The sequence below is a fragment of the Passer montanus genome, unplaced genomic scaffold (genome assembly GCF_014805655.1).
Source record: "Passer montanus isolate IOZ18808 unplaced genomic scaffold, ASM1480565v1 scaffold53, whole genome shotgun sequence".
NCBI classification, from domain to species: Eukaryota; Metazoa; Chordata; class Aves; order Passeriformes; family Passeridae; genus Passer; species Passer montanus.
In genome coordinates this window covers 4,664,530-4,685,356 of record NW_024370263.1, presented here as the reverse complement: position 1 = coordinate 4,685,356, position 20,827 = coordinate 4,664,530, and the positions used below count along the sequence as shown (strand labels likewise).

At 53.9% G+C, this 20,827-nt stretch overlaps 2 protein-coding genes across 3 annotated transcripts in view; one reads left to right on the top strand and one right to left on the bottom strand.

Annotated features, from left to right (window-relative positions):
• ACACB (acetyl-CoA carboxylase beta) overlaps window positions 1-14,017 on the top strand; it is a 22,245-nt gene extending 8,228 nt beyond the window's left edge. The window contains exons 18-53 of one of the 2 annotated variants that reach the window (XM_039724264.1): window positions 16-166; window positions 243-377; window positions 782-928; window positions 1,005-1,193; window positions 1,508-1,608; window positions 1,688-1,776; window positions 1,855-1,979; window positions 2,257-2,370; window positions 2,453-2,566; window positions 2,923-3,012; window positions 3,105-3,223; window positions 3,448-3,585; window positions 3,988-4,087; window positions 4,179-4,286; window positions 4,466-4,522; window positions 5,098-5,139; window positions 5,208-5,423; window positions 5,507-5,662; window positions 5,965-6,168; window positions 6,638-6,793; window positions 7,055-7,177; window positions 7,700-7,969; window positions 8,285-8,382; window positions 8,527-8,647; window positions 8,810-8,920; window positions 9,144-9,287; window positions 9,369-9,489; window positions 9,634-9,730; window positions 9,897-9,993; window positions 10,199-10,334; window positions 10,651-10,828; window positions 10,943-11,055; window positions 11,570-11,724; window positions 11,876-12,046; window positions 12,523-12,659; window positions 12,782-14,017. In XM_039724264.1, coding sequence (XP_039580198.1) covers window positions 16-166; window positions 243-377; window positions 782-928; window positions 1,005-1,193; window positions 1,508-1,608; window positions 1,688-1,776; window positions 1,855-1,979; window positions 2,257-2,370; window positions 2,453-2,566; window positions 2,923-3,012; window positions 3,105-3,223; window positions 3,448-3,585; window positions 3,988-4,087; window positions 4,179-4,286; window positions 4,466-4,522; window positions 5,098-5,139; window positions 5,208-5,423; window positions 5,507-5,662; window positions 5,965-6,168; window positions 6,638-6,793; window positions 7,055-7,177; window positions 7,700-7,969; window positions 8,285-8,382; window positions 8,527-8,647; window positions 8,810-8,920; window positions 9,144-9,287; window positions 9,369-9,489; window positions 9,634-9,730; window positions 9,897-9,993; window positions 10,199-10,334; window positions 10,651-10,828; window positions 10,943-11,055; window positions 11,570-11,724; window positions 11,876-12,046; window positions 12,523-12,659; window positions 12,782-12,908 — 4,750 coding nt within the window. In that variant the 3' untranslated portion in view covers window positions 12,909-14,017. Of the gene's footprint in view, window positions 1-15; window positions 167-242; window positions 378-781; window positions 929-1,004; window positions 1,194-1,507; window positions 1,609-1,687; window positions 1,980-2,256; window positions 2,371-2,452; window positions 2,567-2,922; window positions 3,013-3,104; window positions 3,224-3,447; window positions 3,586-3,987; window positions 4,088-4,178; window positions 4,287-4,465; window positions 4,523-5,097; window positions 5,140-5,207; window positions 5,424-5,506; window positions 5,663-5,964; window positions 6,169-6,637; window positions 6,794-7,054; window positions 7,178-7,699; window positions 7,970-8,284; window positions 8,383-8,526; window positions 8,648-8,809; window positions 8,921-9,143; window positions 9,288-9,368; window positions 9,490-9,633; window positions 9,731-9,896; window positions 9,994-10,198; window positions 10,335-10,650; window positions 10,829-10,942; window positions 11,056-11,569; window positions 11,725-11,875; window positions 12,047-12,522; window positions 12,660-12,781 lie in introns of both variants that reach the window. The other variant, XM_039724263.1, reaches the window with a different exon arrangement.
• On the bottom strand, window positions 13,053-20,827 carry FOXN4 (forkhead box N4; the record flags this gene model as incomplete). Its single annotated transcript, XM_039724662.1, has 8 exons — window positions 13,053-16,178; window positions 16,799-17,161; window positions 18,124-18,331; window positions 18,412-18,508; window positions 19,266-19,393; window positions 19,543-19,692; window positions 19,781-19,890; window positions 20,647-20,827. Coding segments are annotated over 8 exons (1,482 nt in total), but the record flags the coding sequence as incomplete, so codon positions are not given.

The following is a 20,827-nucleotide window of genomic DNA, read 5'->3' as shown; positions in this document are numbered from 1 at the left end:
TTCCCTCTCCCTTAGGTACCGGATCACCATTGGCAACAAGACGTGCACCTTCGAGAAGGAGAAGGACCCGACGGTGTTGCGCTCGCCCTGCGCGGGGAAGCTCCTGCAGTACATGGTGGAGGATGGCGGCCACGTGGACGAGGGGAAGGTTTATGCAGAGATCGAGGTGAGCTTTGCAGAAGAGCTGGAGGAGCAACATTGTTGGTGCTGCTGGCTCGGTGACCGTGTCCCTTCCTCGCCAGGTGATGAAGATCATCATGACGCTGACGGTGGAGGAGGCGGGGCAGCTGCACTACGTCAAGCGGCCGGGAGCGCTGCTGGAGTCTGGCTGTCTCATCGCCCGCCTCCAGCTCGATGATCCTTCCAAAGTGAAGCCTGTGAGTCTCCTAGGGGCTGCCATGCCCTCCTGCCAGCTCCCAGTTGGCATCCTGGGAATGCTCCCTAAGGGACAAAATGGAGGAGCTGCCCTGATGTGGCATCACAGTGAAGGTCATGCCATGTCCTTGGGCTGTCTTTGGGTTCAAGCGCTGTTCCACATGGATTGTCTGCTTCCTCAATGTGCAGGAGCTCACATGCACTAAAAAAATGCACTAAAATCTCCAGTTTTTCCATGTTATTTTCATGATGAGACACTGGCAGATCCACTATGCTCAATGTCAGGTGTTTCCTCTGTATCTGACCCAAATCAAGGGTTATGCTGGTTCCTTTGAGGCAGCTGCAGCTGGGATCTCTGTCCTTTTCAACAACAACAGTTCAGCCCACCTCCCTCTGCCCTCTCCAGGCACAACCATTCACAGGGGGGCTCCCAGCCCAGCAGACTCTCCCCATCACTGGTGAGAAGCAGCACCAGGTTCTGCGCAACGTTCTGGACAACCTGACCAACGTCATGAACGGCTACTGCCTGCCCGAGCCCTACTTCAAGACCAAGGTGGGTGCCAGGCACCGGGTGTTCCACCCAGTTGCCACGAGGGCAAATCCAGCAGCACCACCTTCTGCTCCCACAGGTGAAGGAGTGGGTGGCACAGCTGATGAAGACCCTGCGGGACCCTGCCCTGCCCCTGCTGGAGCTGCAGGAGATCATGACGAGCATTTCGGGACGCATCCCGCTGGCTGTGGAGAAGTCCATCCGGAAGGTGATGGCGCAGTACGCCAGCAACATCACCTCCGTGCTCTGCCGCTTCCCCAGCCAGCAGGTGAGGGACAGAGGGGGCTCACATCCTCTTCACTGGAACCAGCTGGGAGCTCCTGCCTCAATTTGCGCTGCCAAGATTGTATAACAAATGAAATGAGTGAGGGAAATATGTGGAGGTTTATATTTTCTCTGTGTGCTTGGTTTTATACATGTGTTTGCTTCTATGTGTGCCTTTCTTTTTTATGTTCATTTGTCACTTTGCATTTTTCACTTTGGGAGGAAAAAAAAAACAAACAAGGGAAAAGCTCTGGGTGGAGCAAGCAAAGGGGGAGCTGGCAGCCTGGTGCCCCTGAACCCTGTCCCCTCTCCCTGCAGATCGCCAACGTGCTGGACACCCACGCAGCCACGCTGCAGAGGAAGGCTGAGCGGGAGGTCTTCTTCATGAACACACAGAGCCTGGTGCAGCTGGTACAGAGGTGAGCCCTGTGCTGTCTGTCACCCCCCTGTCCCCCCACAGCCACCTCTTCACAGCGTGATGGCCTCTTTGCTCCCCAGGTACCGCAGCGGCATCCGGGGCTACATGAAGGCAGTGGTGCTGGACCTGCTCAGGCGCTACCTGCAAGTGGAGACACAGTTCCAGCATGGTGAGGGTTCAGGGCTCTCTGGGGGAGCTGCAGGGCTCTCTGGGGGAGCTGCAGGGCTCACCAGACCCTGTCCCACAGCTCACTATGACAAGTGTGTCATCAGCCTGCGGGAGCAATGCAAACCCAACATGACCCCCGTGCTGGAAAGCATCTTCTCCCATGCCCAGGTGGCCAAGAAGAACCAGCTGGTGATCATGTTAATTGTGAGTACAGCCTGTGCCTGAGACTCCAGGAGCAAAGGCTGGTGGTAGGGAAGAGTCAAGACAGCTCCACATCACTTGAAGTGTCCATTCCTGACTCATTATTGCTTTATTTTAATTATCTCCCCTCTGTGGTGTTGTGTGACTATGCTTGGGTCAAGAGAGCCGTTTTAGTGCCTTGGGTCTTGTCCCCTTTGGCTGCATGGGGGTGGGGTGCAGGATGAAGCCGTCCCACGCCGTGAGGAGCCTGAGCTGAGCCATGGTGGTTGTGACATTGCAGGACCAGCTGTGTGGCCGTGACCCCACGCTGACAGATGAACTGACGACCATCCTCCATGAGCTGACACAGCTCAGCAAGACCGAGCACTCCAAAGTGGCACTGAGAGCCCGGCAGGTCAGCCAGCACCATGCAGTGCCATCCCACTCCTGTCCCCATCCCTGTCCCCCAGGCTCCCAGCTCCTCTCTCCCCTGGCAGGTGCTCATTGCCTCTCACATGCCCTCCTATGAGCTGCGGCACAACCAGGTTGAGTCCATCTTCATCTCTGCTATCGACATGTATGGACATGAGTACTGCCCTGAGAACCTGAAGGTTGGGAATTGCACATTTTTCCAAAGGGAATTTGGGTGGCTTCGGGGAGGGGGGTCTGCAAGGGGTTTAGTCTTAAAAACAGCTAAAAATCATTCAAAGCCCTGCTGTAGTGGCTGTGTGGAGCAGAGGAGGGGATGCACCCCAGTGCTACCAGTCCCTATCCATTACTCCATGTTCCATTTAGCAGAGAACAGATGTGTGGACTCATGTCTGGCTCTAGTGGTTCCCCATGGTGGGCTTAGTGTTCCATGGCAGCCTAGTGACCCGTCCTGCACAGCTCCACATTGAGGTACCCCCTCAATGTAGCAGGGAGGTCTCACTTCATCCTTGCCCTAAATTTTGCTTTCTTCCCGCAGAAACTGATCCTGTCAGAAACCTCCATTTTTGATGTGCTTCCCGTGTTCTTCTACCACACCAACAAGGTGGTGCGCATGGCAGCGCTGGAGGTGAGGCCTGGGGGGCACAGAGGGGCCTGAGGGTGACATGGGGGGCCCAGGGGTGGCAGGGGCAAGGTGGTACCTCCTGTGTCCCCTCACAGGTGTACGTGCGGCGGGGGTACATCGCCTACGAGCTGCACAGCCTGCAGCACCAGCAGCTCTCTGATGGCACCTGCCTCGTCGAGTTCCAGTTCATGCTGCCCTCCTCCCACCCCAACAGGTACAGGGGTCCCTCCCACACACCTGTCCTGCTCCCCTGGGCATGGTTCTTTTCACAGAGCTGTGGGGTTTGTGTCATGCTCTCTGTGCAAAGTGGGTGCTGCCACCACACTGTCCTGTTGCCAGTGGAGCAGGATGAGCCCTCTGCAGGTCAAGGTCCCCAGTGGGAGCTGTGTGGTCCCACATGGTGCCTCCCCCAGGGCTGACACTTGCTCCCCATGGCAGGGTGTCCGTCCCTATCAGCATCTCCAACCCTGACCTGGCCCGGCACAGCACTGAGCTCTTCATGGACAGCGGCTTCTCCCCCACGAGCCAGAGGATGGGAGTCATGGTGGCCTTCCGCAGATTTGAGGACTTCACAAGGTGGGGGTGCAGGGACATGCCTGGCCAGTGTTTGTGCACTTTGGGTGCCACTGCAGTCATTGGAGAGCAAAATGGGGTGGAAGAACCAGAGCTGGGGGCAGCTGGGCAGTGCTAGAGGCAGCTCAGTTCCCACCATAGCTGCAGACTGGGTATTCTCAGTATGACACTTTGTGGGGACATAAAGAAGCTTACATGGCACAGGCTAAACCCCTCTGAACATTAACACAGCAGAGCTCAGAGCTGCATTTCATGAGCTGTGTGTTTGCCATGGGATGGTGGGGCCATTGTGCTGGTACCTGTGTCCCTATCACACTGTCACAGTGGGTTCCTGGCGCTGTCCCTTCAGGCAGGGGGGTGGGCACAATGTGCTGGCTTGTGACCCCATCCCTGCTGTTTGGGCAGGAACTTTGATGAAGTGATCTCGTGCTTTGCCAACTCCCCGTCGGACAGTGGGCTCCTCAGTGATGCACAGGCCACCACCTATGATGAGGAGGACACCAAGGTGGGCATTAAGCTGCTACTGATACCCCTAGGTGGTGCTGGGACAGCACTGGTGCTGCTGGCCAGGGTTTACTGTGGGGTTTTGTTGCCAGAACATCCGTGAGGAGCCAATCCACATCCTCAACATCGCGCTCTGCTCAGCTGACCACATGGAAGATGAGAAGCTGGTGCCCATCTTCAGAGCCTTTGCCCAGTCCAAGGTCTGTCACTGGGGCTGGACCCTCTTTTTGTAAACCCTGCATGCCAGAACACTGTACCCCAAGACACTGCCTCCTCTCCACGTAGTGCACCCCAAAATGCTGCAGTTTAGGTTTCATTTGCTGCCTTGGTGGAGATGTTTCAGCTCTCTTAACTGGTGGCATCTTCTGTTTCTGTGTAGAAAAATATCCTCGTTGAACGTGGTCTCCGGAGAATCACATTCCTCATTGCCCAGCAGGTGAGTGCAGCTGAGATTCTGACATCTATAAATACCTTACAGACACAGCACTGAGTGATGGATGGACCCACTGTGCTTTAGGAGCTGGCAATTAATTAATGAGCAATTCAATGAGTGATTCATCTCCTGTGTCATCCCTTATCCTGCTCATGTTTCCAGTAACGTGCTTCCTGCAGAGCCACTCCATAGCTTTAAGCTGCCTTTAGAAGCCATCACAGAGTAAAAAGCCCAGAGTGGTTTGCATGGGAAGGGATCTTTGAGTTCATCCTGTTCCACTCCCTGCCATGGGGTGGAACTCTCCACTGTCCCAGGTTTCTCCAAGCCCTTTCCAACCTGACCTTGGACACTTGAAGAGATGGAGCAGCCACAGCTTCTCTGGGCAGGCTGTGCCAAGGGCTCACCTCCCTCACAGGGAACAATTTCTTCCTAAAATCCAATCTAATCAATCCCTCCCAGCCCTTTTCCCTTTGGGGGAGAACAAAGCCTGCAAGTATTTTTCTTTTTAATGGAGAATCAGAACAATCCTCTGTGGACCAGGCCTATTCATGTTGTCTTCTCTCTCCCTTTTGCTGCAGAGAGAATTCCCAAAGTTCTTCACGTTCAGAGCCAGGGACGAGGTAAGATCCCATGGGAGCGGTGCCGGCGCGGTGCCTTCCAGCTGGAGGCTCACGGCTGTGCCTGGCAGTTCGCAGAGGATCGGATCTACCGGCACCTGGAGCCGGCGCTCGCCTTCCAGCTGGAGCTGAGCCGCATGCGCAACTTCGACCTGGTGGCCATCCCCTGTGCCAACCACAAGATGCACCTGTACCTGGGGGCTGCCAAGGTCCAGGCGGGCACCGAGGCCACCGACTACCGCTTCTTCATCCGCGCCATCGTGCGCCACTCCGACCTCATCACCAAGGCACGGTGGTGCCGGGGCGCCCGGGGGCACAGTGAGGGTGCAGGGGTGGCATGGCCCCTGCTGAGCCACCTGCTCCATCACAGGAGGCTTCCTTCGAGTACCTGCAGAACGAGGGCGAGCGGCTGCTCCTGGAGGCCATGGACGAGCTGGAGGTGGCCATCAACAACACCATAGTGCGCACTGACTGCAACCACATCTTCCTCAACTTCGTGCCCACTGTCATCATGGACCCGTCCAAGGTGTGTTTCTTGGGGTCCTGCTTCCTCTGTCCTGGAAAAGTTCCTCTGTCATCTCCTATGCTCATGACCACTGAACAGATGGGCAGCCACCCCTCACCATCCCTCCTTGTCCCCAGTGGAGAGGGTGGATATCAGCACCAGGCCCAACCAGGAGGCATGGAGAGACAGAAGGGGCTCACCCAGTGCAAATCCAAAATGGCTGTTTGGGGTGGACATGCAACAGGGCTGCTCCAGCCTTGGCATCGTGTGCTCAGTGTTGTGCCTGGGGTCACCAGCTCTCCTGTGTGCCATCCCCTGTGCAGATTGAGGAGTCGGTGCGCTCCATGGTGATGCGCTACGGCAGCCGCCTCTGGAAGCTGCGGGTGCTGCAGGCCGAGGTGAAGATCAACATCCGCCTGACGCCCACTGCCACCGCCATCCCCATCCGCCTCTTCCTCACCAACGAGTCGGGATATTACCTGGACATCAGCCTCTACAAGGAAGTGAGGGACCCCAGCACCGGCAGCGTGAGTAACCCCAGCGGTGACTGCAGGAACCCAGCCATGGCTCCCTGAGTGTGCCAGCTCCAGAAGAGTTTTGGGGGGGCTTCTGCAAAACTCCTTGTGAACCTGCAGTGCTGCTCTGCCCAGAGCCCCCAGACTTCCAACAGCATTCCCACAGCTGGGTTGGTTTCATCCCATCTGTCTGCATGCAGTGGGGTTCCTTGGGGTGGTGCTTTATTCAAAATGTGCTCGGCTGCATCCCAGTTGGGTTCCTTGGGTTGATGCTGGTGTGGAGCTGGGCAATTTTGAATGCTGAAAGTGATGGTGAGTGTCAGTGTGTCTCTAGTACTGGCACCCCATCAGTGTGACAGTCCCCTCAATAGAAAAAGAAATGGGTGGAAAATCACCTTGACCAAGCAGGGCTCAGCAGAGCTCCAGAAAAAGTCACCATGACATCCAGGGAAGGCAACCAATGCTCTGCTCTCCTTTCCAGATCATGTTCCAGTCGTATGGGGACAAGCAGGGGCCGCAGCATGGGATGCTCATCAACACCCCCTACGTCACCAAGGACCTGCTTCAGGCCAAGCGGTTCCAGGCACAGTCCTTGGGCACCACCTACGTGTATGACTTCCCAGAGATGATCAGGCAGGTGAGTCTGGCTGAGCAGAAGGAGGCTCTAAATTACTGCATTTGGTCTTTGCCCCCACCCTCCCCAAATATTCCCACTAAGGAAAAGGTCCCTCTCCTCAGGCTGTCGAATGAGAAAACAAAAAGAACCCAAGCTCCAACATTTTTGGTTATATGAGACATTTCTAAACCATTTCCTAGCTCTTGGAATTCCTGAAACTAGATGGTCTTTAAGGTCTCTTCCAAGCCAAACCATTCCAAGCAACGTGCTGTGTCTCCACAGGCTCTCTTCAAGCTGTGGGGCTCCTCAGACCTGTATCCCAAGGACATCTTGACCTACACTGAGCTGGTCCTGGACTCTCAGGGGCACCTCTTGCAGATGAACAGGGTCCCTGGAGGGAACGAGGTAGCAGGGAATGATTCGGAATTGGGCAGAGGAAGCAGGTGGGAATGGCTGGTGTCTTTGGCTGTGTTTCAAGCTTGGGAGATGCTTCTCAGTAATTTTGTCTGTTGGTAAATGCTACCTGCAGCTCAGCCTCTGTGTCTCTTGGATGTGGCACTCCGTGCTCTGGTCTTGTTGACAAGGTGGTGGTCAGTCAAACATTGGCCTCAACGATCTTGGAGGTTTTTTCCAACCTGATTAATTCTGTGATTCTTTGACTCTCTGATTCTCTGGAGATTCTTCCCTGTAACCTTGTGCTGTTTCGAGGCAGGTGGGGATGGTTGCTTTCAAAATGAAGCTGAAGACCCCTGAGTACCCAGTGCTCTGGTCTAGTTGACAAGGTGGTGATCAGTCAAACACTGGCCTCAAAGATCTTGGTGGTCTCCAACATGGTTAATTCTGCGATTCTGTAAATCATTCTGTGACTCTGTGACTCTGTGATTCTCTGGAGATTCTTCCCTGTAACCTTGTGCTGTTTCGAGGCAGGTGGGGATGGTTGCTTTCAAAATGAAGCTGAAGACCCCTGAGTACCCCAAAGGCCGGGACATTGTGCTCATCTGCAACGACATCACACACAAGATTGGCTCCTTTGGGCCTGAGGAGGACCTGGTGTTCCTGAGGGCCTCGGAGCTGGCACGGGCTGAGGGCATCCCCCGCATCTACATCGCTGCCAACAGCGGCGCCCGCATCGGCTTCGCTGACGAGATCAAACACATGTTCCAGGTGGCCTGGGTGGACCCAGCCGAGCCCTACAAGGTGTGTGGGCACCTCCCCTCCTGCAGCACAGGAAACAAGAGGGTCTAGCTGGGGAAGGGATGAGCAGAGCTAAACTGGGATGTCAAGTTGTGGGGTTAGAGCAGGGATTGAGGCCATACCTGCACTCAGCACCATGGGGATGGTTCCTTTGGTTTCTCCCAGGTGGTGGAGGTGAAGGTGCCAGCTGCTCTGTCCAGCTCTGGTCCCTGAGCTGCTGCACAGCATGGTTTGGGATAGGTTTGGGAAAGGGCCATGTCCCACATGAGCATGTGTGTGGGGGGCTCCACAATTCATCCTTCTCCTCTTTCCTTGCAGGGGTTCAGGTACCTGTACCTGACTCCCCAGGACTACACGAGGATCAGCACCATGAACTCAGTGCGCTGTGAGCACGTGGAGGAAGGTGGAGAGTCCAGGTGAGTCCCATATCCCATGAGACACATGGAGCCACCCCAAGCTCTGCCCTACACCCCACCAGGATGCACCTCCCACCTCAGCATCCTGCCAGGCACATCATGCAGGTGAGTTCTTCCCACACCATGGCTGCACTTTCCCTGCAGGTATGTCCTGCTGGACATCATTGGGAAGGACAATGGATTTGGGGTGGAAAACCTGAGAGCTGCTGGTACCATTGCTGGGGAGTCCTCCCGTGCCTATGATGAAATAGTGACCATCAGCATGGTACAGTGGGGCCCTTCCCCCCTCTGCTCCTTCCCTCTCTCCTGCTGGCTCTTAAAGTCACCATGGGAGGGGTAACAGGATGCAACAAGCCCTTCACAGCACCCTTCTCCAGCTCTGTGCTGCAGCCCCAGTGACCCCACGTGTCCCTTTGTGTGTGCCCAGGTCACCTGTCGTGCCATCGGGATCGGTGCCTACCTGGTGAGGCTGGGCCAGCGTGTCATCCAGGTGGAGAACTCCCACATCATCCTCACGGGTGTCACAGCTCTCAACAAGGTACCAAGCTCTGGCTGCATGTCCTCCATGGTACTGTCCTTCTCACCACTACCTGTGTGGGCTCCTTCCCTGTCCCATGGAACATCAGCCTGGACAGAGGTGGAGATTCGGCCAAAGCCCAGAGGGAATTTGCCTGTGCAGAGGTTTGGGCTGACAAACAGAGCAAGGGAGCAGCTCCTGTGTCAGCAGAGCCCCGTGTGTTTCCCTTGGGAACTCTGTCTAGGTGCTGGGACGGGAGGTTTACACATCCAACAACCAGCTGGGAGGAGTGCAGATCATGCACAACAACGGCGTTTCCCATGTCACTGTCCCAGATGACTTTGAGGGGGTCTACACCATCCTGCAGTGGCTCTCATACATACCCAAGGTACCCAAGGGTGCTGCAGGGGGAGGTGGGGGATGTCACCCATACCTGGCTGCTGACCTGCCATTGGGGTCTGCCTTACAGGATAACCAGAGCCCAGTTCCTGTCACTGCCATAAGTGACCCTGTTGAAAGAGAAATTGATTTTGTCCCTTCCAAAGTCCCCTATGACCCCAGGTGGATGCTGGCAGGGAGACCCCATCCAAGTAAGTGAGAACAGCCCAAGACCTGTGCAGCTCTGCTCCCAAATGCCTCCTGTAGGTGCAGAAGTGCTCTTGGCTGTGGGTTGGTGCTCAGGAACCCTTCAGTGTTTGCCCTTGCGCCATTCCATGTTTCCCTGTGCTCTGCAGCTCTCAAAGGGACCTGGCAGAGTGGCTTCTTCGACCAGGGCAGCTTCATGGAGATCATGAAGCCGTGGGCTCAGACCGTGGTGGTTGGCAGAGCGAGGTACTGCCAAGTGCAAGGGATGGAGCTGGGATCCTGCATGTGTGGCCCCTCATCTTCAAGCCCTGGCTGTGGCACTGCTTTTGGGGTGGTGAAGAGGGAGCAGCTCTCTGGTGGGGCTGGGGTGGAGGGGACCTGGCCTTGCTGAGCCCAGCCTGCCCTGTCACAGGCTGGGAGGTCTCCCCGTGGGTGTCATCGCTGTCGAGACCCGCACTGTGGAGGTGACAATACCTGCTGACCCTGCCAACCTGGACTCAGAGGCAAAGGTGAGTGGGGTACAGCTGGGGCCAGCTGGCATCTGAGAGGAGCTTGAGGGAAGGGAGGAGGAATAGCTCAGCATGATCTTTGGACATAATTTCCCTTAATTCAGGTGAAATCAAGAGTGCTGGGGCAGTTTGTTTTCTTCCAGCTGTTTCATGTGGCATGCCAGGAAGAACTAGCACAGTCTCAGCTACTCACTGTCTTTTTCAGATAATCCAGCAGGCTGGACAGGTCTGGTTCCCAGACTCTGCTTTTAAAACAGCCCAGGCCATTCGGGACTTCAACCGGGAACACCTCCCACTGATGATCTTTGCCAACTGGAGAGGCTTCTCCAGCGGCATGAAAGGTACCTGTGCTTGGGCTGCACACAGCATGGGAACGTGGTGAGATAAACTTCTGTCACCCCTGCCACCCCACAGGGTCCTGGGATGGCCCAGCCTACCAGGGTATGCACCACTCTGGGATGTGGGGTTGGGTTGGGTTGGGCTAGGGAAGTCATGGGGCATCACAGGGCAGAGGTCCCAGGGGTTGGTGGCTTCCTGCTGGCTGGTTTTGCAGGGTGCTTTGTCTCTCCAATAAGAGAAGGTGGCTTTGGGCAGCTGGGAGGAGGCTGGGGCAGTGGCAATTGGGACATGCAGCCCCTGAGTCCCTTTGGCTTTCAGACATGTACGACCAGATGCTGAAGTTTGGCGCCTTCATCGTGGACAGCCTGCGGGACTTCAAGCAGCCTGTCCTGGTGTACATCCCCCCTCACGCCGAGCTGCGCGGCGGCTCCTGGGTGGTCATCGACTCCACCATCAACCCCCTGCACGTGGAGCTCTATGCTGACAAGGAGAGCAGGTCAGCATCCTGAACACCTCTGTGCGTGTCATCCAAAATACCTGTGTGTGTCAGCTGCCTGGGATTTATTCTTCCCTGCACACCAGTCCTTGCTTTACCAAACTTCCCTTCCAGGGGAGGCATTTTGGAGCCTGGAGGAACAGTTGAGATCAAGTTCAGAAAGAAGGATTTGGTGAAGACCATGAGAAGGATCGATACAGTTTATGCTGAGATTGTTAAACAGCTGGGTAAGGAAAGGGAGTTTGGCATTGTGGACATTGGTGGTGGTAAGTTAAACATGAGGCTCAAGCACTTTGGTGGCAACCACCAGGAGTCCTTTAGTGTCCTGGGAAAACTCTTTATGTCTTTTCTGTTGGTGGAGCTGAGAGGATGTGCTGGTACTTTAGAACACCTCGTATCTCCTGGGGGCTTTGTCAATAGGTTAAATGGGGTTGGGGTCTTCTCCCATGCTTTGAGATGAAGGATGGCCATGGCCACATTGAATTGGTTCCTGATGGATTGGGAGTTCCTTTCCCCCATGTCCCTCCAGCCTGTTACAACATGGTCCCACACAGTCCTTGCAAATGCCATCTCCCCTCTCATGCAGCAGGCACTGAGTGTGGTGTGACCTCTTTGTGTGGCTCTGGTGTCAGTGTGCCAAGGAAAGAGCCGTGGCACTGGGCGCGGTGGCTGATGTGGGAGCACAGGGGGGACGCCCTGGTGGCAGCACCGGGGGGCTGCTCAGCCCGCTGTGTCCCGCAGGGTCCCCCGAGCTGTCGGAGGCGCAGCGCAAGCAGCTGGAGAAGCAGCTGAAGGCGCGGGAGGAGCTGCTGCTGCCCGTGTACCACCAGGTGGCCGTGCGCTTCGCGGACCTGCACGACACCCCGGGCCGCATGCAGGAGAAAGGGGTCATCACGGTGAGCCGGGCACCGGGGAGGGCTCCGAGGTGACAGGCAGAGCTGGGGGGGAAATCCCTTCGCTGTGACATCCCCGCCCTCTGCCCTGCATCCCGCCGGAGCTGGGAGCGAGCAGCCGCCGGCAAACCCGGGCTGTGCTCCGCTTTCCCAGGACATCCTGGAGTGGAAGAGCGCCCGCTCCTTCCTCTACTGGAGGCTGCGGCGGCTGCTGCTGGAGGAGGTGGTGAAGGGGGAGGTGCTGAAGGCCAACAGCGAGCTCAGCCACATCCACATCCAGTCCATGCTGCGGCGCTGGTTCATGGAGACGGAAGGAGCTGAGAAGGTACCCCCAGCCCCGGCTTCCTGAGGCATCCCGAGGGATCACCTCGATCTCCCACCATTCAGAGGTTTCAGTCGTGTTTCAGTGTGTGATGGCAATGTGTGAGGATGGGCAGTGAAGCAGCCCTGGGCTGGGGCTGGCTCTTCAAATCAGCTGACCCCAGTTGGGTACTCGTGCTCAGCGATGGCAAAATGGTCCCCAAATAAACATTTTTTACCATGACAGGGCTTCCCAGGGCAAAAGGGGGGTTTTTAGCATTTAGGTTGCTCTCAAATGACACAGATGTTGCTGTGCCTGCCTCAGGAAGCAGGACATGCAAAGGAACCATGTTTTACCTTTTTGCTTTTTAAATTATTTCGCAGATAGGTGCAGGACAGGGAAGAAAAATCCCATGGCCTGGATTTGAGGTTGCAGGAGGAAGGGGGCCTCTGGCTCTGCAGGCAGCAGGACCCTCTTGCTCACAGTGCTGCTTTCTCCAGGGCTACCTCTGGGACAACAACCAGGTGGTGGTGGAGTGGCTGGAGAAGCACATGCAGGAGGAGGATGGCACCCAGTCAGCCATCAGGGAGAACATCAAGTACCTGAAGCGGGACTACATCCTCAAGCACATCCGGAGGTGAGTGCCTGTGGGAGCTGGGATGAGAAGGAGATCCCTGGAATGGGAATAGCAGGTAGTAGAGACCAGGCAATTCTCACTTCAGCCTCTCAGGAAACCTCTCTCTGCCCTGTGCCTTGCAGCTTGCTCCAGGCCAACCCCGAGCTGACCATGGACTGCATCGTGCAGATGGCTCAGCACATCACCGGGCCACAGAAGGCCCAGGTTGCCCATCTTCTGTCCACAGTGGACACTGATGACCCCTCCTGAGCTGGGCAGTCACCATGGGGTAGGAGAAGCTCCATGACACAGCCAGACCTCACCTGCCCACGTGATTCCTCAGCCCTTGAACTGAAGCCTTGGACTCTTGCTCATGTGCCTAAATAAAGGACACCAGTGCTTTTAAGTATTTTAAGCCATGGAGATGGTCTTGCTATCCATGCAGAGTTCCCTCTGGCACTGGGGGTGCTGCCAGAGGGGCAGCTTGGCAGAAGATGAACTTGTCCTGAGCCAAGCCTGGAATCTGGACCTGGTGCAGAATTTGGTTTTTAAAAGAATCCAAAATATTTTCCTGTTTTAGTTGCCAGCCCTTGGTCTTTCAAACAAGCACCAGGTCAGACACGTCTCATGAGACTGGAACAGAGCTGGAGGCACAGACCCCTGGTCAGGGCCAGTGTCCAGCTGGCTGGGTTCAAGCTGACCAGGCACCAAGACCAGGAAATGAGAAGCAGTCTCCAAGTGATGCTTTATAAACTGTGAGGAGCAATTTCTGTCATCCTTCCCCTTGCTGTGGGGTAAAGAGTAGATGTGGCCATGAGTGCAGGGAAGACCTCAGTGAGCTAATCTGGGAGCTGCTCCTGTGGGAATGTCCAAGGATCCACCAGGCTTTGGCTGACCTGGCTGTGCCTCTCACCCATCTCGTGTCTTTTCTGGCTCCTGCAGAGCATGGAGAGGAGGGAGGATGGCTCCAGCTTCTCCTGCCCCAGTGACCTGATTCCTCCTTGGAAGCAGCAGACCCAGGGGGAGCTGTCACCTGGTGGGACCTGTACCCTGCTGCTCAGGTAGCCTTTGATCATCTCGGTCATGGAGGGGAAGTTTGAAATTTTCCAGTGCCTCTGTCTGTGTCGTTTCCCCAGCACAGATTTACCTTGGGCTCAGAAGGAGGAGGTGGGATGGCAATGGAAGGTGGGACACCTGGCTCAAGTGCAGTGCTGGTATTGCCCTGGGGTGAAGGTGTTGGACACCTCCTGGTCTGGTCTCCCCAGAGTCTGTAGGAGTCTCCCTGTCCTGGGGTGGGGATGGAAGGGTCTTGTGAGCCACTTCCTGGCTGGAAGGTGTCACTGCTGACAGGCAATAAAGTGAGCTCAGCTCCTAGGGAACTCCCTGACCTCTGTGTCTTCTGTCATTGTCCTGTGTCCTGTCATTGTCCTGGTGTGTCTGGCACTGGGCAGCCCCTTTTCTGTGGCACAGGACCTGTTTGGGGTGGGGCAGCTCTGAGCATCCCTCCTGCCAGCCCCTGTTCCCACTCCAGAGCTTTTCCAGGCATTTCAGAGGGTTTCAGGAACAGGGTGACACCACAGAGGAAGAACTCTTAGAGTAAATACCTATAAACTCTTAGAGTAAATACCTATAAACTCTTACAGTAAATGCCTGTAAACTCTTGTTCTCTTGGAGGATTTGAGCCAAGAATCCACCTTCAATTTGGCCATAGGGTCTGTAAAGGGAATGAGGCCTGGGGAAACCCAGCATGACACCAGAGCAGGCACCACACAGCACATCCAGAATGCCCCAGGTGTAGTGCTAAGAAATGTTTATTTAAAAAAAAGCAAAGACATCATAGGTGACACCAGTCACAGCAAAGGATCATTCATCACATTTGTCCTTGGACAATAAATTATGACGTGGAGCATCTTGGTGCCCTTTGGAAGAGGTTGCCAGGGAGGGATGCACTGAGAGGATACAGGCACAGGTGTTTCCAAGCCCCTGATCTTCATATTTTCAAGCAAGAAAGTGCCCTGTGGGGCCACTCCAGCATCCTGCACCCTCCAGCTTTAATCCATGGATGGGTGTGGGAGAGAAAAGCCTGGGAGCACCTGGATACGGCACCGGGAAATTCTCTGAATGCACAGGAACAGACAAAACCCAAGATATAAATATCACTTTTTGCTCACAGAGGTATAAGTAGACTAAATGCTAAATTCCAACATATTTCAGATGTTTCATCACATTATTTGCAATGTATGTTAACAAGTAGAAAGCAGGGTTTGAAATTTTTTTAAAAGCTACATTAGAATCAGGTTTTTTAGTTAATTAGCAAAGACTATTATGAAAGGTACAGTGACAATATTTGGTCTCTGAATTTTTTCAAAAGCATGAGTTTCACAGTATCAAAAGTGCTTATTAAAGAAATGTAGTGTCAAAACTGCTAAGATGCTTGTGGTTCTGATGATGAATAATTTAGTGGCTGTAAAACAGGTTACTGCAGCATTATACAAATTGAACAGTGCTCAGTTCACATAATTTCTTTTCATAACAATAAATATAAATAAATTTACAAATAGTAATACTGCCTAGCACAAGAATAGACAGAAGCACAATACACAAGACTATAAATCTATTTTTTTTAAAAATCCTAAAAATTGGCATAATTCCTAAAATCCTCTAGCCAGTGATTAGTTTAATAGTTCAGTAGTACCACTTCCTTCAGGGGTGAAGACTTTTACAAATCTAGATATAACAGTGGTCTGCTAGGGAGGTGAGTTTTCCTTTTTTAGTGGTTTTGCTCCTTTTTTTCTACCTCCTAACAATAAATTAACAACAGTTACATCAGAAAAGTGTTAGTGGTGCAAATATCTCCAGGAACTGGGGGAGGTCTTTGTCCAATTTGGCAAATTAAGAAAAAAATGACACACCAGGGGCACAATCAACCAACTTGGGGCTGGCCAGCCCCTTGGCTTGTGGTGGCTTCTGTGACAGTGGTGACACAGCAGCTCCACCACAGCGTGGAATAAATTTAATTCCCTTAACTTGGTGATTTTTAGCTCAGTTACATTCCAGTGAAAGTTCCTGCTGCCTTCCAGGTCCTTCTGGAGAGCTCCCCAATCCCACAACACAAGTGTCCATGCCCTTGCCATGGGGGGAAAGTGGTTTTACGAGTCCCAGCTTGATTTATTTTGGCCTCACACGCTGGAAGCAGCCAACACATCCCAAAGCAGGACGAGCCCTTGGAGCTTCCCGGTCGGATTTTAACCGCGGGGAAGAACCGTCCCTCGGGATCCGTGGAACGGTGCCAAGCTCAGAGCAGAGGGATGGGTTTGTTCCCTTGGGGGTTTATGTACTGAGCAGCTGCCACATTGTCCAGGGTGGTGTAGGTGGTGTAAAGGACCTGCAGGTCGGAGAAGGAGCGGTCGCTGCCGCTGGACGCGGGCGTGAGGCCGGGCGTGCCCAGCTCGCAGTCGGAGAGATGCAGGGGGGAGTTGCTGAAGGCACCCAGGGTGTCCAGGCTGAAGCTGTCGTCTTTCATCTCCTCCCAAATGTTCCCTGGAAAAGATGGAATCCTGCTCACAGCAGCACATCCATCCCCAGGTCCCCGGGGCCGGGACTAAAGGGCTTCATTTGCTGCTTGAGGGTGGCACCACGGTAGTGCAAGGGACAGCAAGTCTGGTCCCCCAAATCCTGTGATTCCAGACTTTTCTGGGCACCAAGTGTGTCTGATCCCCGCCCCGCAATTCCTGTGATTCCAGGTCTTTCTGGGAAGCAAGTGTGTCTATCTCTCAAATCCTCTGCTTCCAGACCTTTCCAGACAGCACCTCTCTACCTTTGCTCCACCCAGGACCATGTCAGGCACTGCTACAAACCAGAGAAATTCCACTTGCACAGAAGGAGAGCCCCAAAGCACGAGCAGAGCTCTGTTTTCCCAGGGGCAGAGAGGTGTGGTGTCCCAGATCCAGCTGGTTGGACACCCCTGTTTCCACCCTGCAGTGCCTGCACTGGAGCCAGGAAGGTGCTTTGCTGTCCCACCTGGCACAGGGACAGAATTACTGAGGGTGACCCGGAAAGTCACCCTGCAGATGCCAACACCCAGAACACCCCACTGAGGATCCTGGTTGGATATTCAGTGTTAACACATCCCAAACCCCAGCTGAGCCCTCCTCCAGTACCTTGCAGTGCGAAATCCATGATGCTTGGATCCAGAGCATCCACCTCCGTGCTCATGTCCACCGCCACGTTCGGGAAGTCGGGGGCGCGTCCCAAGGGATGATGGTGGGGCAGGGGGCTGTGGCTCATGTCAGGCAGGGTGTGCAGAGGAGGAGTTTGTGCAGGTGCTGGCGAGTTGGGGGCGAGGCGAGCCTGGGTCTGGAGCTGGTGGTGCAGCGGGAGGGGCTGCAGGGACAGCGTCATGATGGGCTGGGGCTGCAGCTGGGACACGGAGATGCGGCCCAGGGGGGGCCCCTCGGGCTCTGCCTGCTTGCTGGGCCGCCGGCAGCTCTCGGGTCTGTCAGTGATCAGCTTGTCCAGCTCCTCTGCCCATTCCAAGGAGGAAAAGAGATGCTTTAACCCATTTGTCTGGCCAAAGCACAACTGCATTTATGGCATGAATTGATTTTCACAGTGTGAGACCCAACACAGGCTGTAACCGTGCAGGGAGCAAAGAAATGCCACCTAATTCCTTCCCCAAATCCACTTCCATGGTTGTTCCTGACTGAGCTAAAGAAATGATCATGAAACTGCAGAGCAGCCCAGCCACCCCTGATGGCAGCTCACCCCCAGCTGCAGAACTCTGTGGTCAGAGAAACACTCAGAATTCTGCTTATCTCCCAAATAACTACAAAAAACTCCTGACTGTTGCAGTGGCCCTTTTGCTTTTAAACAAATAATATGTCTCTGGCTGCATGTCACTGATTTTGTAGCAAAAAAACTCCAGTTGATTTTGTCAATACTGAGCTCCTGAAAGTTTCAAAAACGTGTTTCTTTATAAATAAGAAATTTTATAAATATGAGGGGAATTATAAATAAGATATAAATAATAAATATTTTATAGATAATATATATATATGACATATAGTATATATATAATATATAGATAGATATAGATATTATAGATATAATATATATCTATATCAATATATATAATATTATAGATATAATATATATCTATATAGATATAATATTAGATATATAGATAGATATATATTATATGATATAGATATAACTACATAATATTTATAATGTTATATCTATTTTAGTATAAATATACTATCAATTGTAGTATAAATAACATTAAATTCTATTTTATAAACAAGAAAATGTCTTAGGAAAGGGAGAGTTTTGCAGAAGAACAGGCAGGAAACAGCATTAAAATGCTTCTCTATGAAAAGTTCATTAAATATGACTCAATATTAAAATACTCCCCCAGACAGTAACCCCAGAGGCAGCAGGGAATGCCATGGATGTGCAGGATGGAGAGGTGGGCCACCAGCCCTACCTGGGTTAGCCATGCTCCTGTGAATAGCAGCCAAATCCTTCCTCTTCCACTTCTGCATCTCCTCCTCCATCTTGTCGATCTTGGCGGGGTTGAGGGCCCACAGGCAGCCCTTGCGGGACGTCCCGCTCAGTTTGTTCTCCACCTTCTCAAAGCACTTGTTCAGGGACAGGTTGTGGCGCACGGAATTCTTCCACCCGTCAGGGGCAGTCTGCCGGGGGCAGGAAGGGGTTAATGGGGGGGAAAGGGGGCTGGGATGTGGCACTTCCAAGCTGGGCAGTGCTCAGGTACCTTGAAGTAGGGGAAGTGCTCCTTCATGAAGCTGTAGATCTCGCTCACGGGCAGGCTCCCGGTCTTGCTGTTCTTCAGCGCCATGGCGATCAAACAGCTGCGGGCAGGAAACCCGGGAATGGCTTGGAACCATGGAGCAGCTTGGGTGGGAAGGGACCTTAAAGCTCACCCAGTTCCACCCCCTGCCACCTTCCACTAGCCCAGGTTGCTCCAAGACACATCCAACCTGGCCTCGGGCACATCCAACCTGGCCTCGGGCACTTCCACAGCTTCTCTGGGCAGCCAGTGCCAGGCCTCGCCACCCTCACAGGGAGGAAATCCTTCCCAAAATCCCATCTAACCCTGCCTCTGGCAGTGGGAATCACTCCTCTTGTCCTGTTCATACCTTCTGATCTAGCAACCTTGCACCCACCTCGTCAGACACAGACAGCTGGGATCCTGGGGTTTCTGTTCCCAAGGGCTCAGAAGTCACAGAATCACAGGATAAACTGACTTGGAAGGGACCCACAAAGATCACCGAGTCCAGCTCCTGGCCCTGCACAGCACCATCCCCAAGAGTCCACATTGCCAAAAGGATTGTCCAAACCCTTCTTCTTGGGCTCTGCCAGGCCTGGTGCTGTCACCACTTCCCTGTGATCCTCAGATTTTACTCCTCTGTGTTGTTTCTCCCCACTGTGCTGCTCTCCAGGAATTACTTTCCTTTTTCACTCCTGCTACCCCTCAGAGGCAGCTTCCACAGAACTCCTGCATGGATGAGGGGATTTGTGTTCCCTTGCAGAGGACTCAGACACCCCTGCAGTGTCACAGCCATCCCAGGACAGGCTGTAGGAATGTGCTCCCTGCTCCCCACTCACCTGTAGGAATAGATGGGCTTGGGATAATGCTTTGGGTGCAGTTCCTGGGCAGAGTGGGGAGCCAGGCGTGGCTGGGAATAGTGTGGCTGTGCCCCATAAGAGGTGTTGTAGATTGCTGCTGGGTTACACTGTGTGCAGAGGGAAAAGAAGGGAAATGACAGATGCAAAATGTCCAGTGGGTGTGTGGGTTTAGGGATGTTTTGATTTTCTTTTAAAAAGATATCTAGATTTGATCTTGGCAGGTACTTCAAGACAGACAACAAGCACATACCAGTACCTGCTGGGGGGTCTGGGCCAGGGCAAACACCTGCTGGGAGTGAGGAGGAGGAGGAGGATGAGGAGGATGAGGAGGATGACTCTCCGGAAAGAGCTGTTGCTGTGTTTGCAAACCAGGGGACAGCTGCCCACCCAGGGCGTAGGGGCTCATCTGTTGAGAGAAACACACCAGTCAAGGAATTCCCACCACCTTGTCCCAGGAGCTGGGGCAATGATGAGCCACCAAGGCCTGCTCTTACATTGGCTCCGTGTGCTGAAATGGAATTGAGGCCCAGGATTCCCTGTGGGAGGCTGGCCTGGACGTGGATCATCGCTCCGGGCGTCGAGTGCATCGCGTTCCCCACAGCACCTGGCGTGGAGAGAGGAAGGCAAGGGATGCTCCCATGGAAGCACAGCTCAGGGAAGGGGGTTAATAGATGCAGCTGAGCACAGGGAAGCTCTGGAGTGGAGAATGCAACCTCTCTGGCTTTTCACAGCTTGCCCAGATGACATCAGCTGCTCCCAAAACTCGTTAGGCAGGGAATGAGAGGCAGCAGCTGTTTAACAGCCCACGGTGGTGACACAGACACTGTGTCTTACAAAAGAGAAGCAGCACATTCAGCATGAGCTGGATTTGTGCTCTCAGGCAGGCAGGGTGATATTCTGAGCTCTGTGTTTGCCTAAAGGATGTTCACAGGGGAAAGAAAGGAGTTCAACCAACACACGCTGCGAGGCTGCAAGAAGCAAAGAGGTGTGAGGTAAATGAGGTGCCCTTTGTTTTATCAGTGTTGAAACAAAGCAGAAAGATTAATGATCTCATTTCAGAGCTGTTGAAAACCTCTAAGACCCAGGACTTAAAATACCTCAGCCCAGCAAGTCACCAGCAGCTGCACTGAACAGAAATTCCCATGGGATCTGAGTGTTGCCAGTGCTGGAGCTCTCTCCCTCTTGGAATGGGGAGAAGGCACCAGCAGAGTCCTCATGAGAAGCCAACAGGCTCCAGGTCTTTGCACAGGAAGCAAAATGTAAAAGGATAAGGAAAGGGAGCCTGAGGGGGAGTGGCAGGGGCAGGCTGTGCTGTTTAGGGAGCAGTTATTCCCTATTCCCATTTCCCAGCCCACTGTACCTGTCTGCTGGAGCATGGCATTCTGGGCCCCCAGGCTGAAATCCATTCTCCCACTGGCCATCTGCTGGAGCCGAGGCACATCCACGGATGTCAGCCAGGACAGGGACTGCAAATCCCCGGGGAGCTCATCCTCACTCAGCTGGGATGGGTCTGAGGCCAGGAGTCTGCAAAGCAGCAGGGA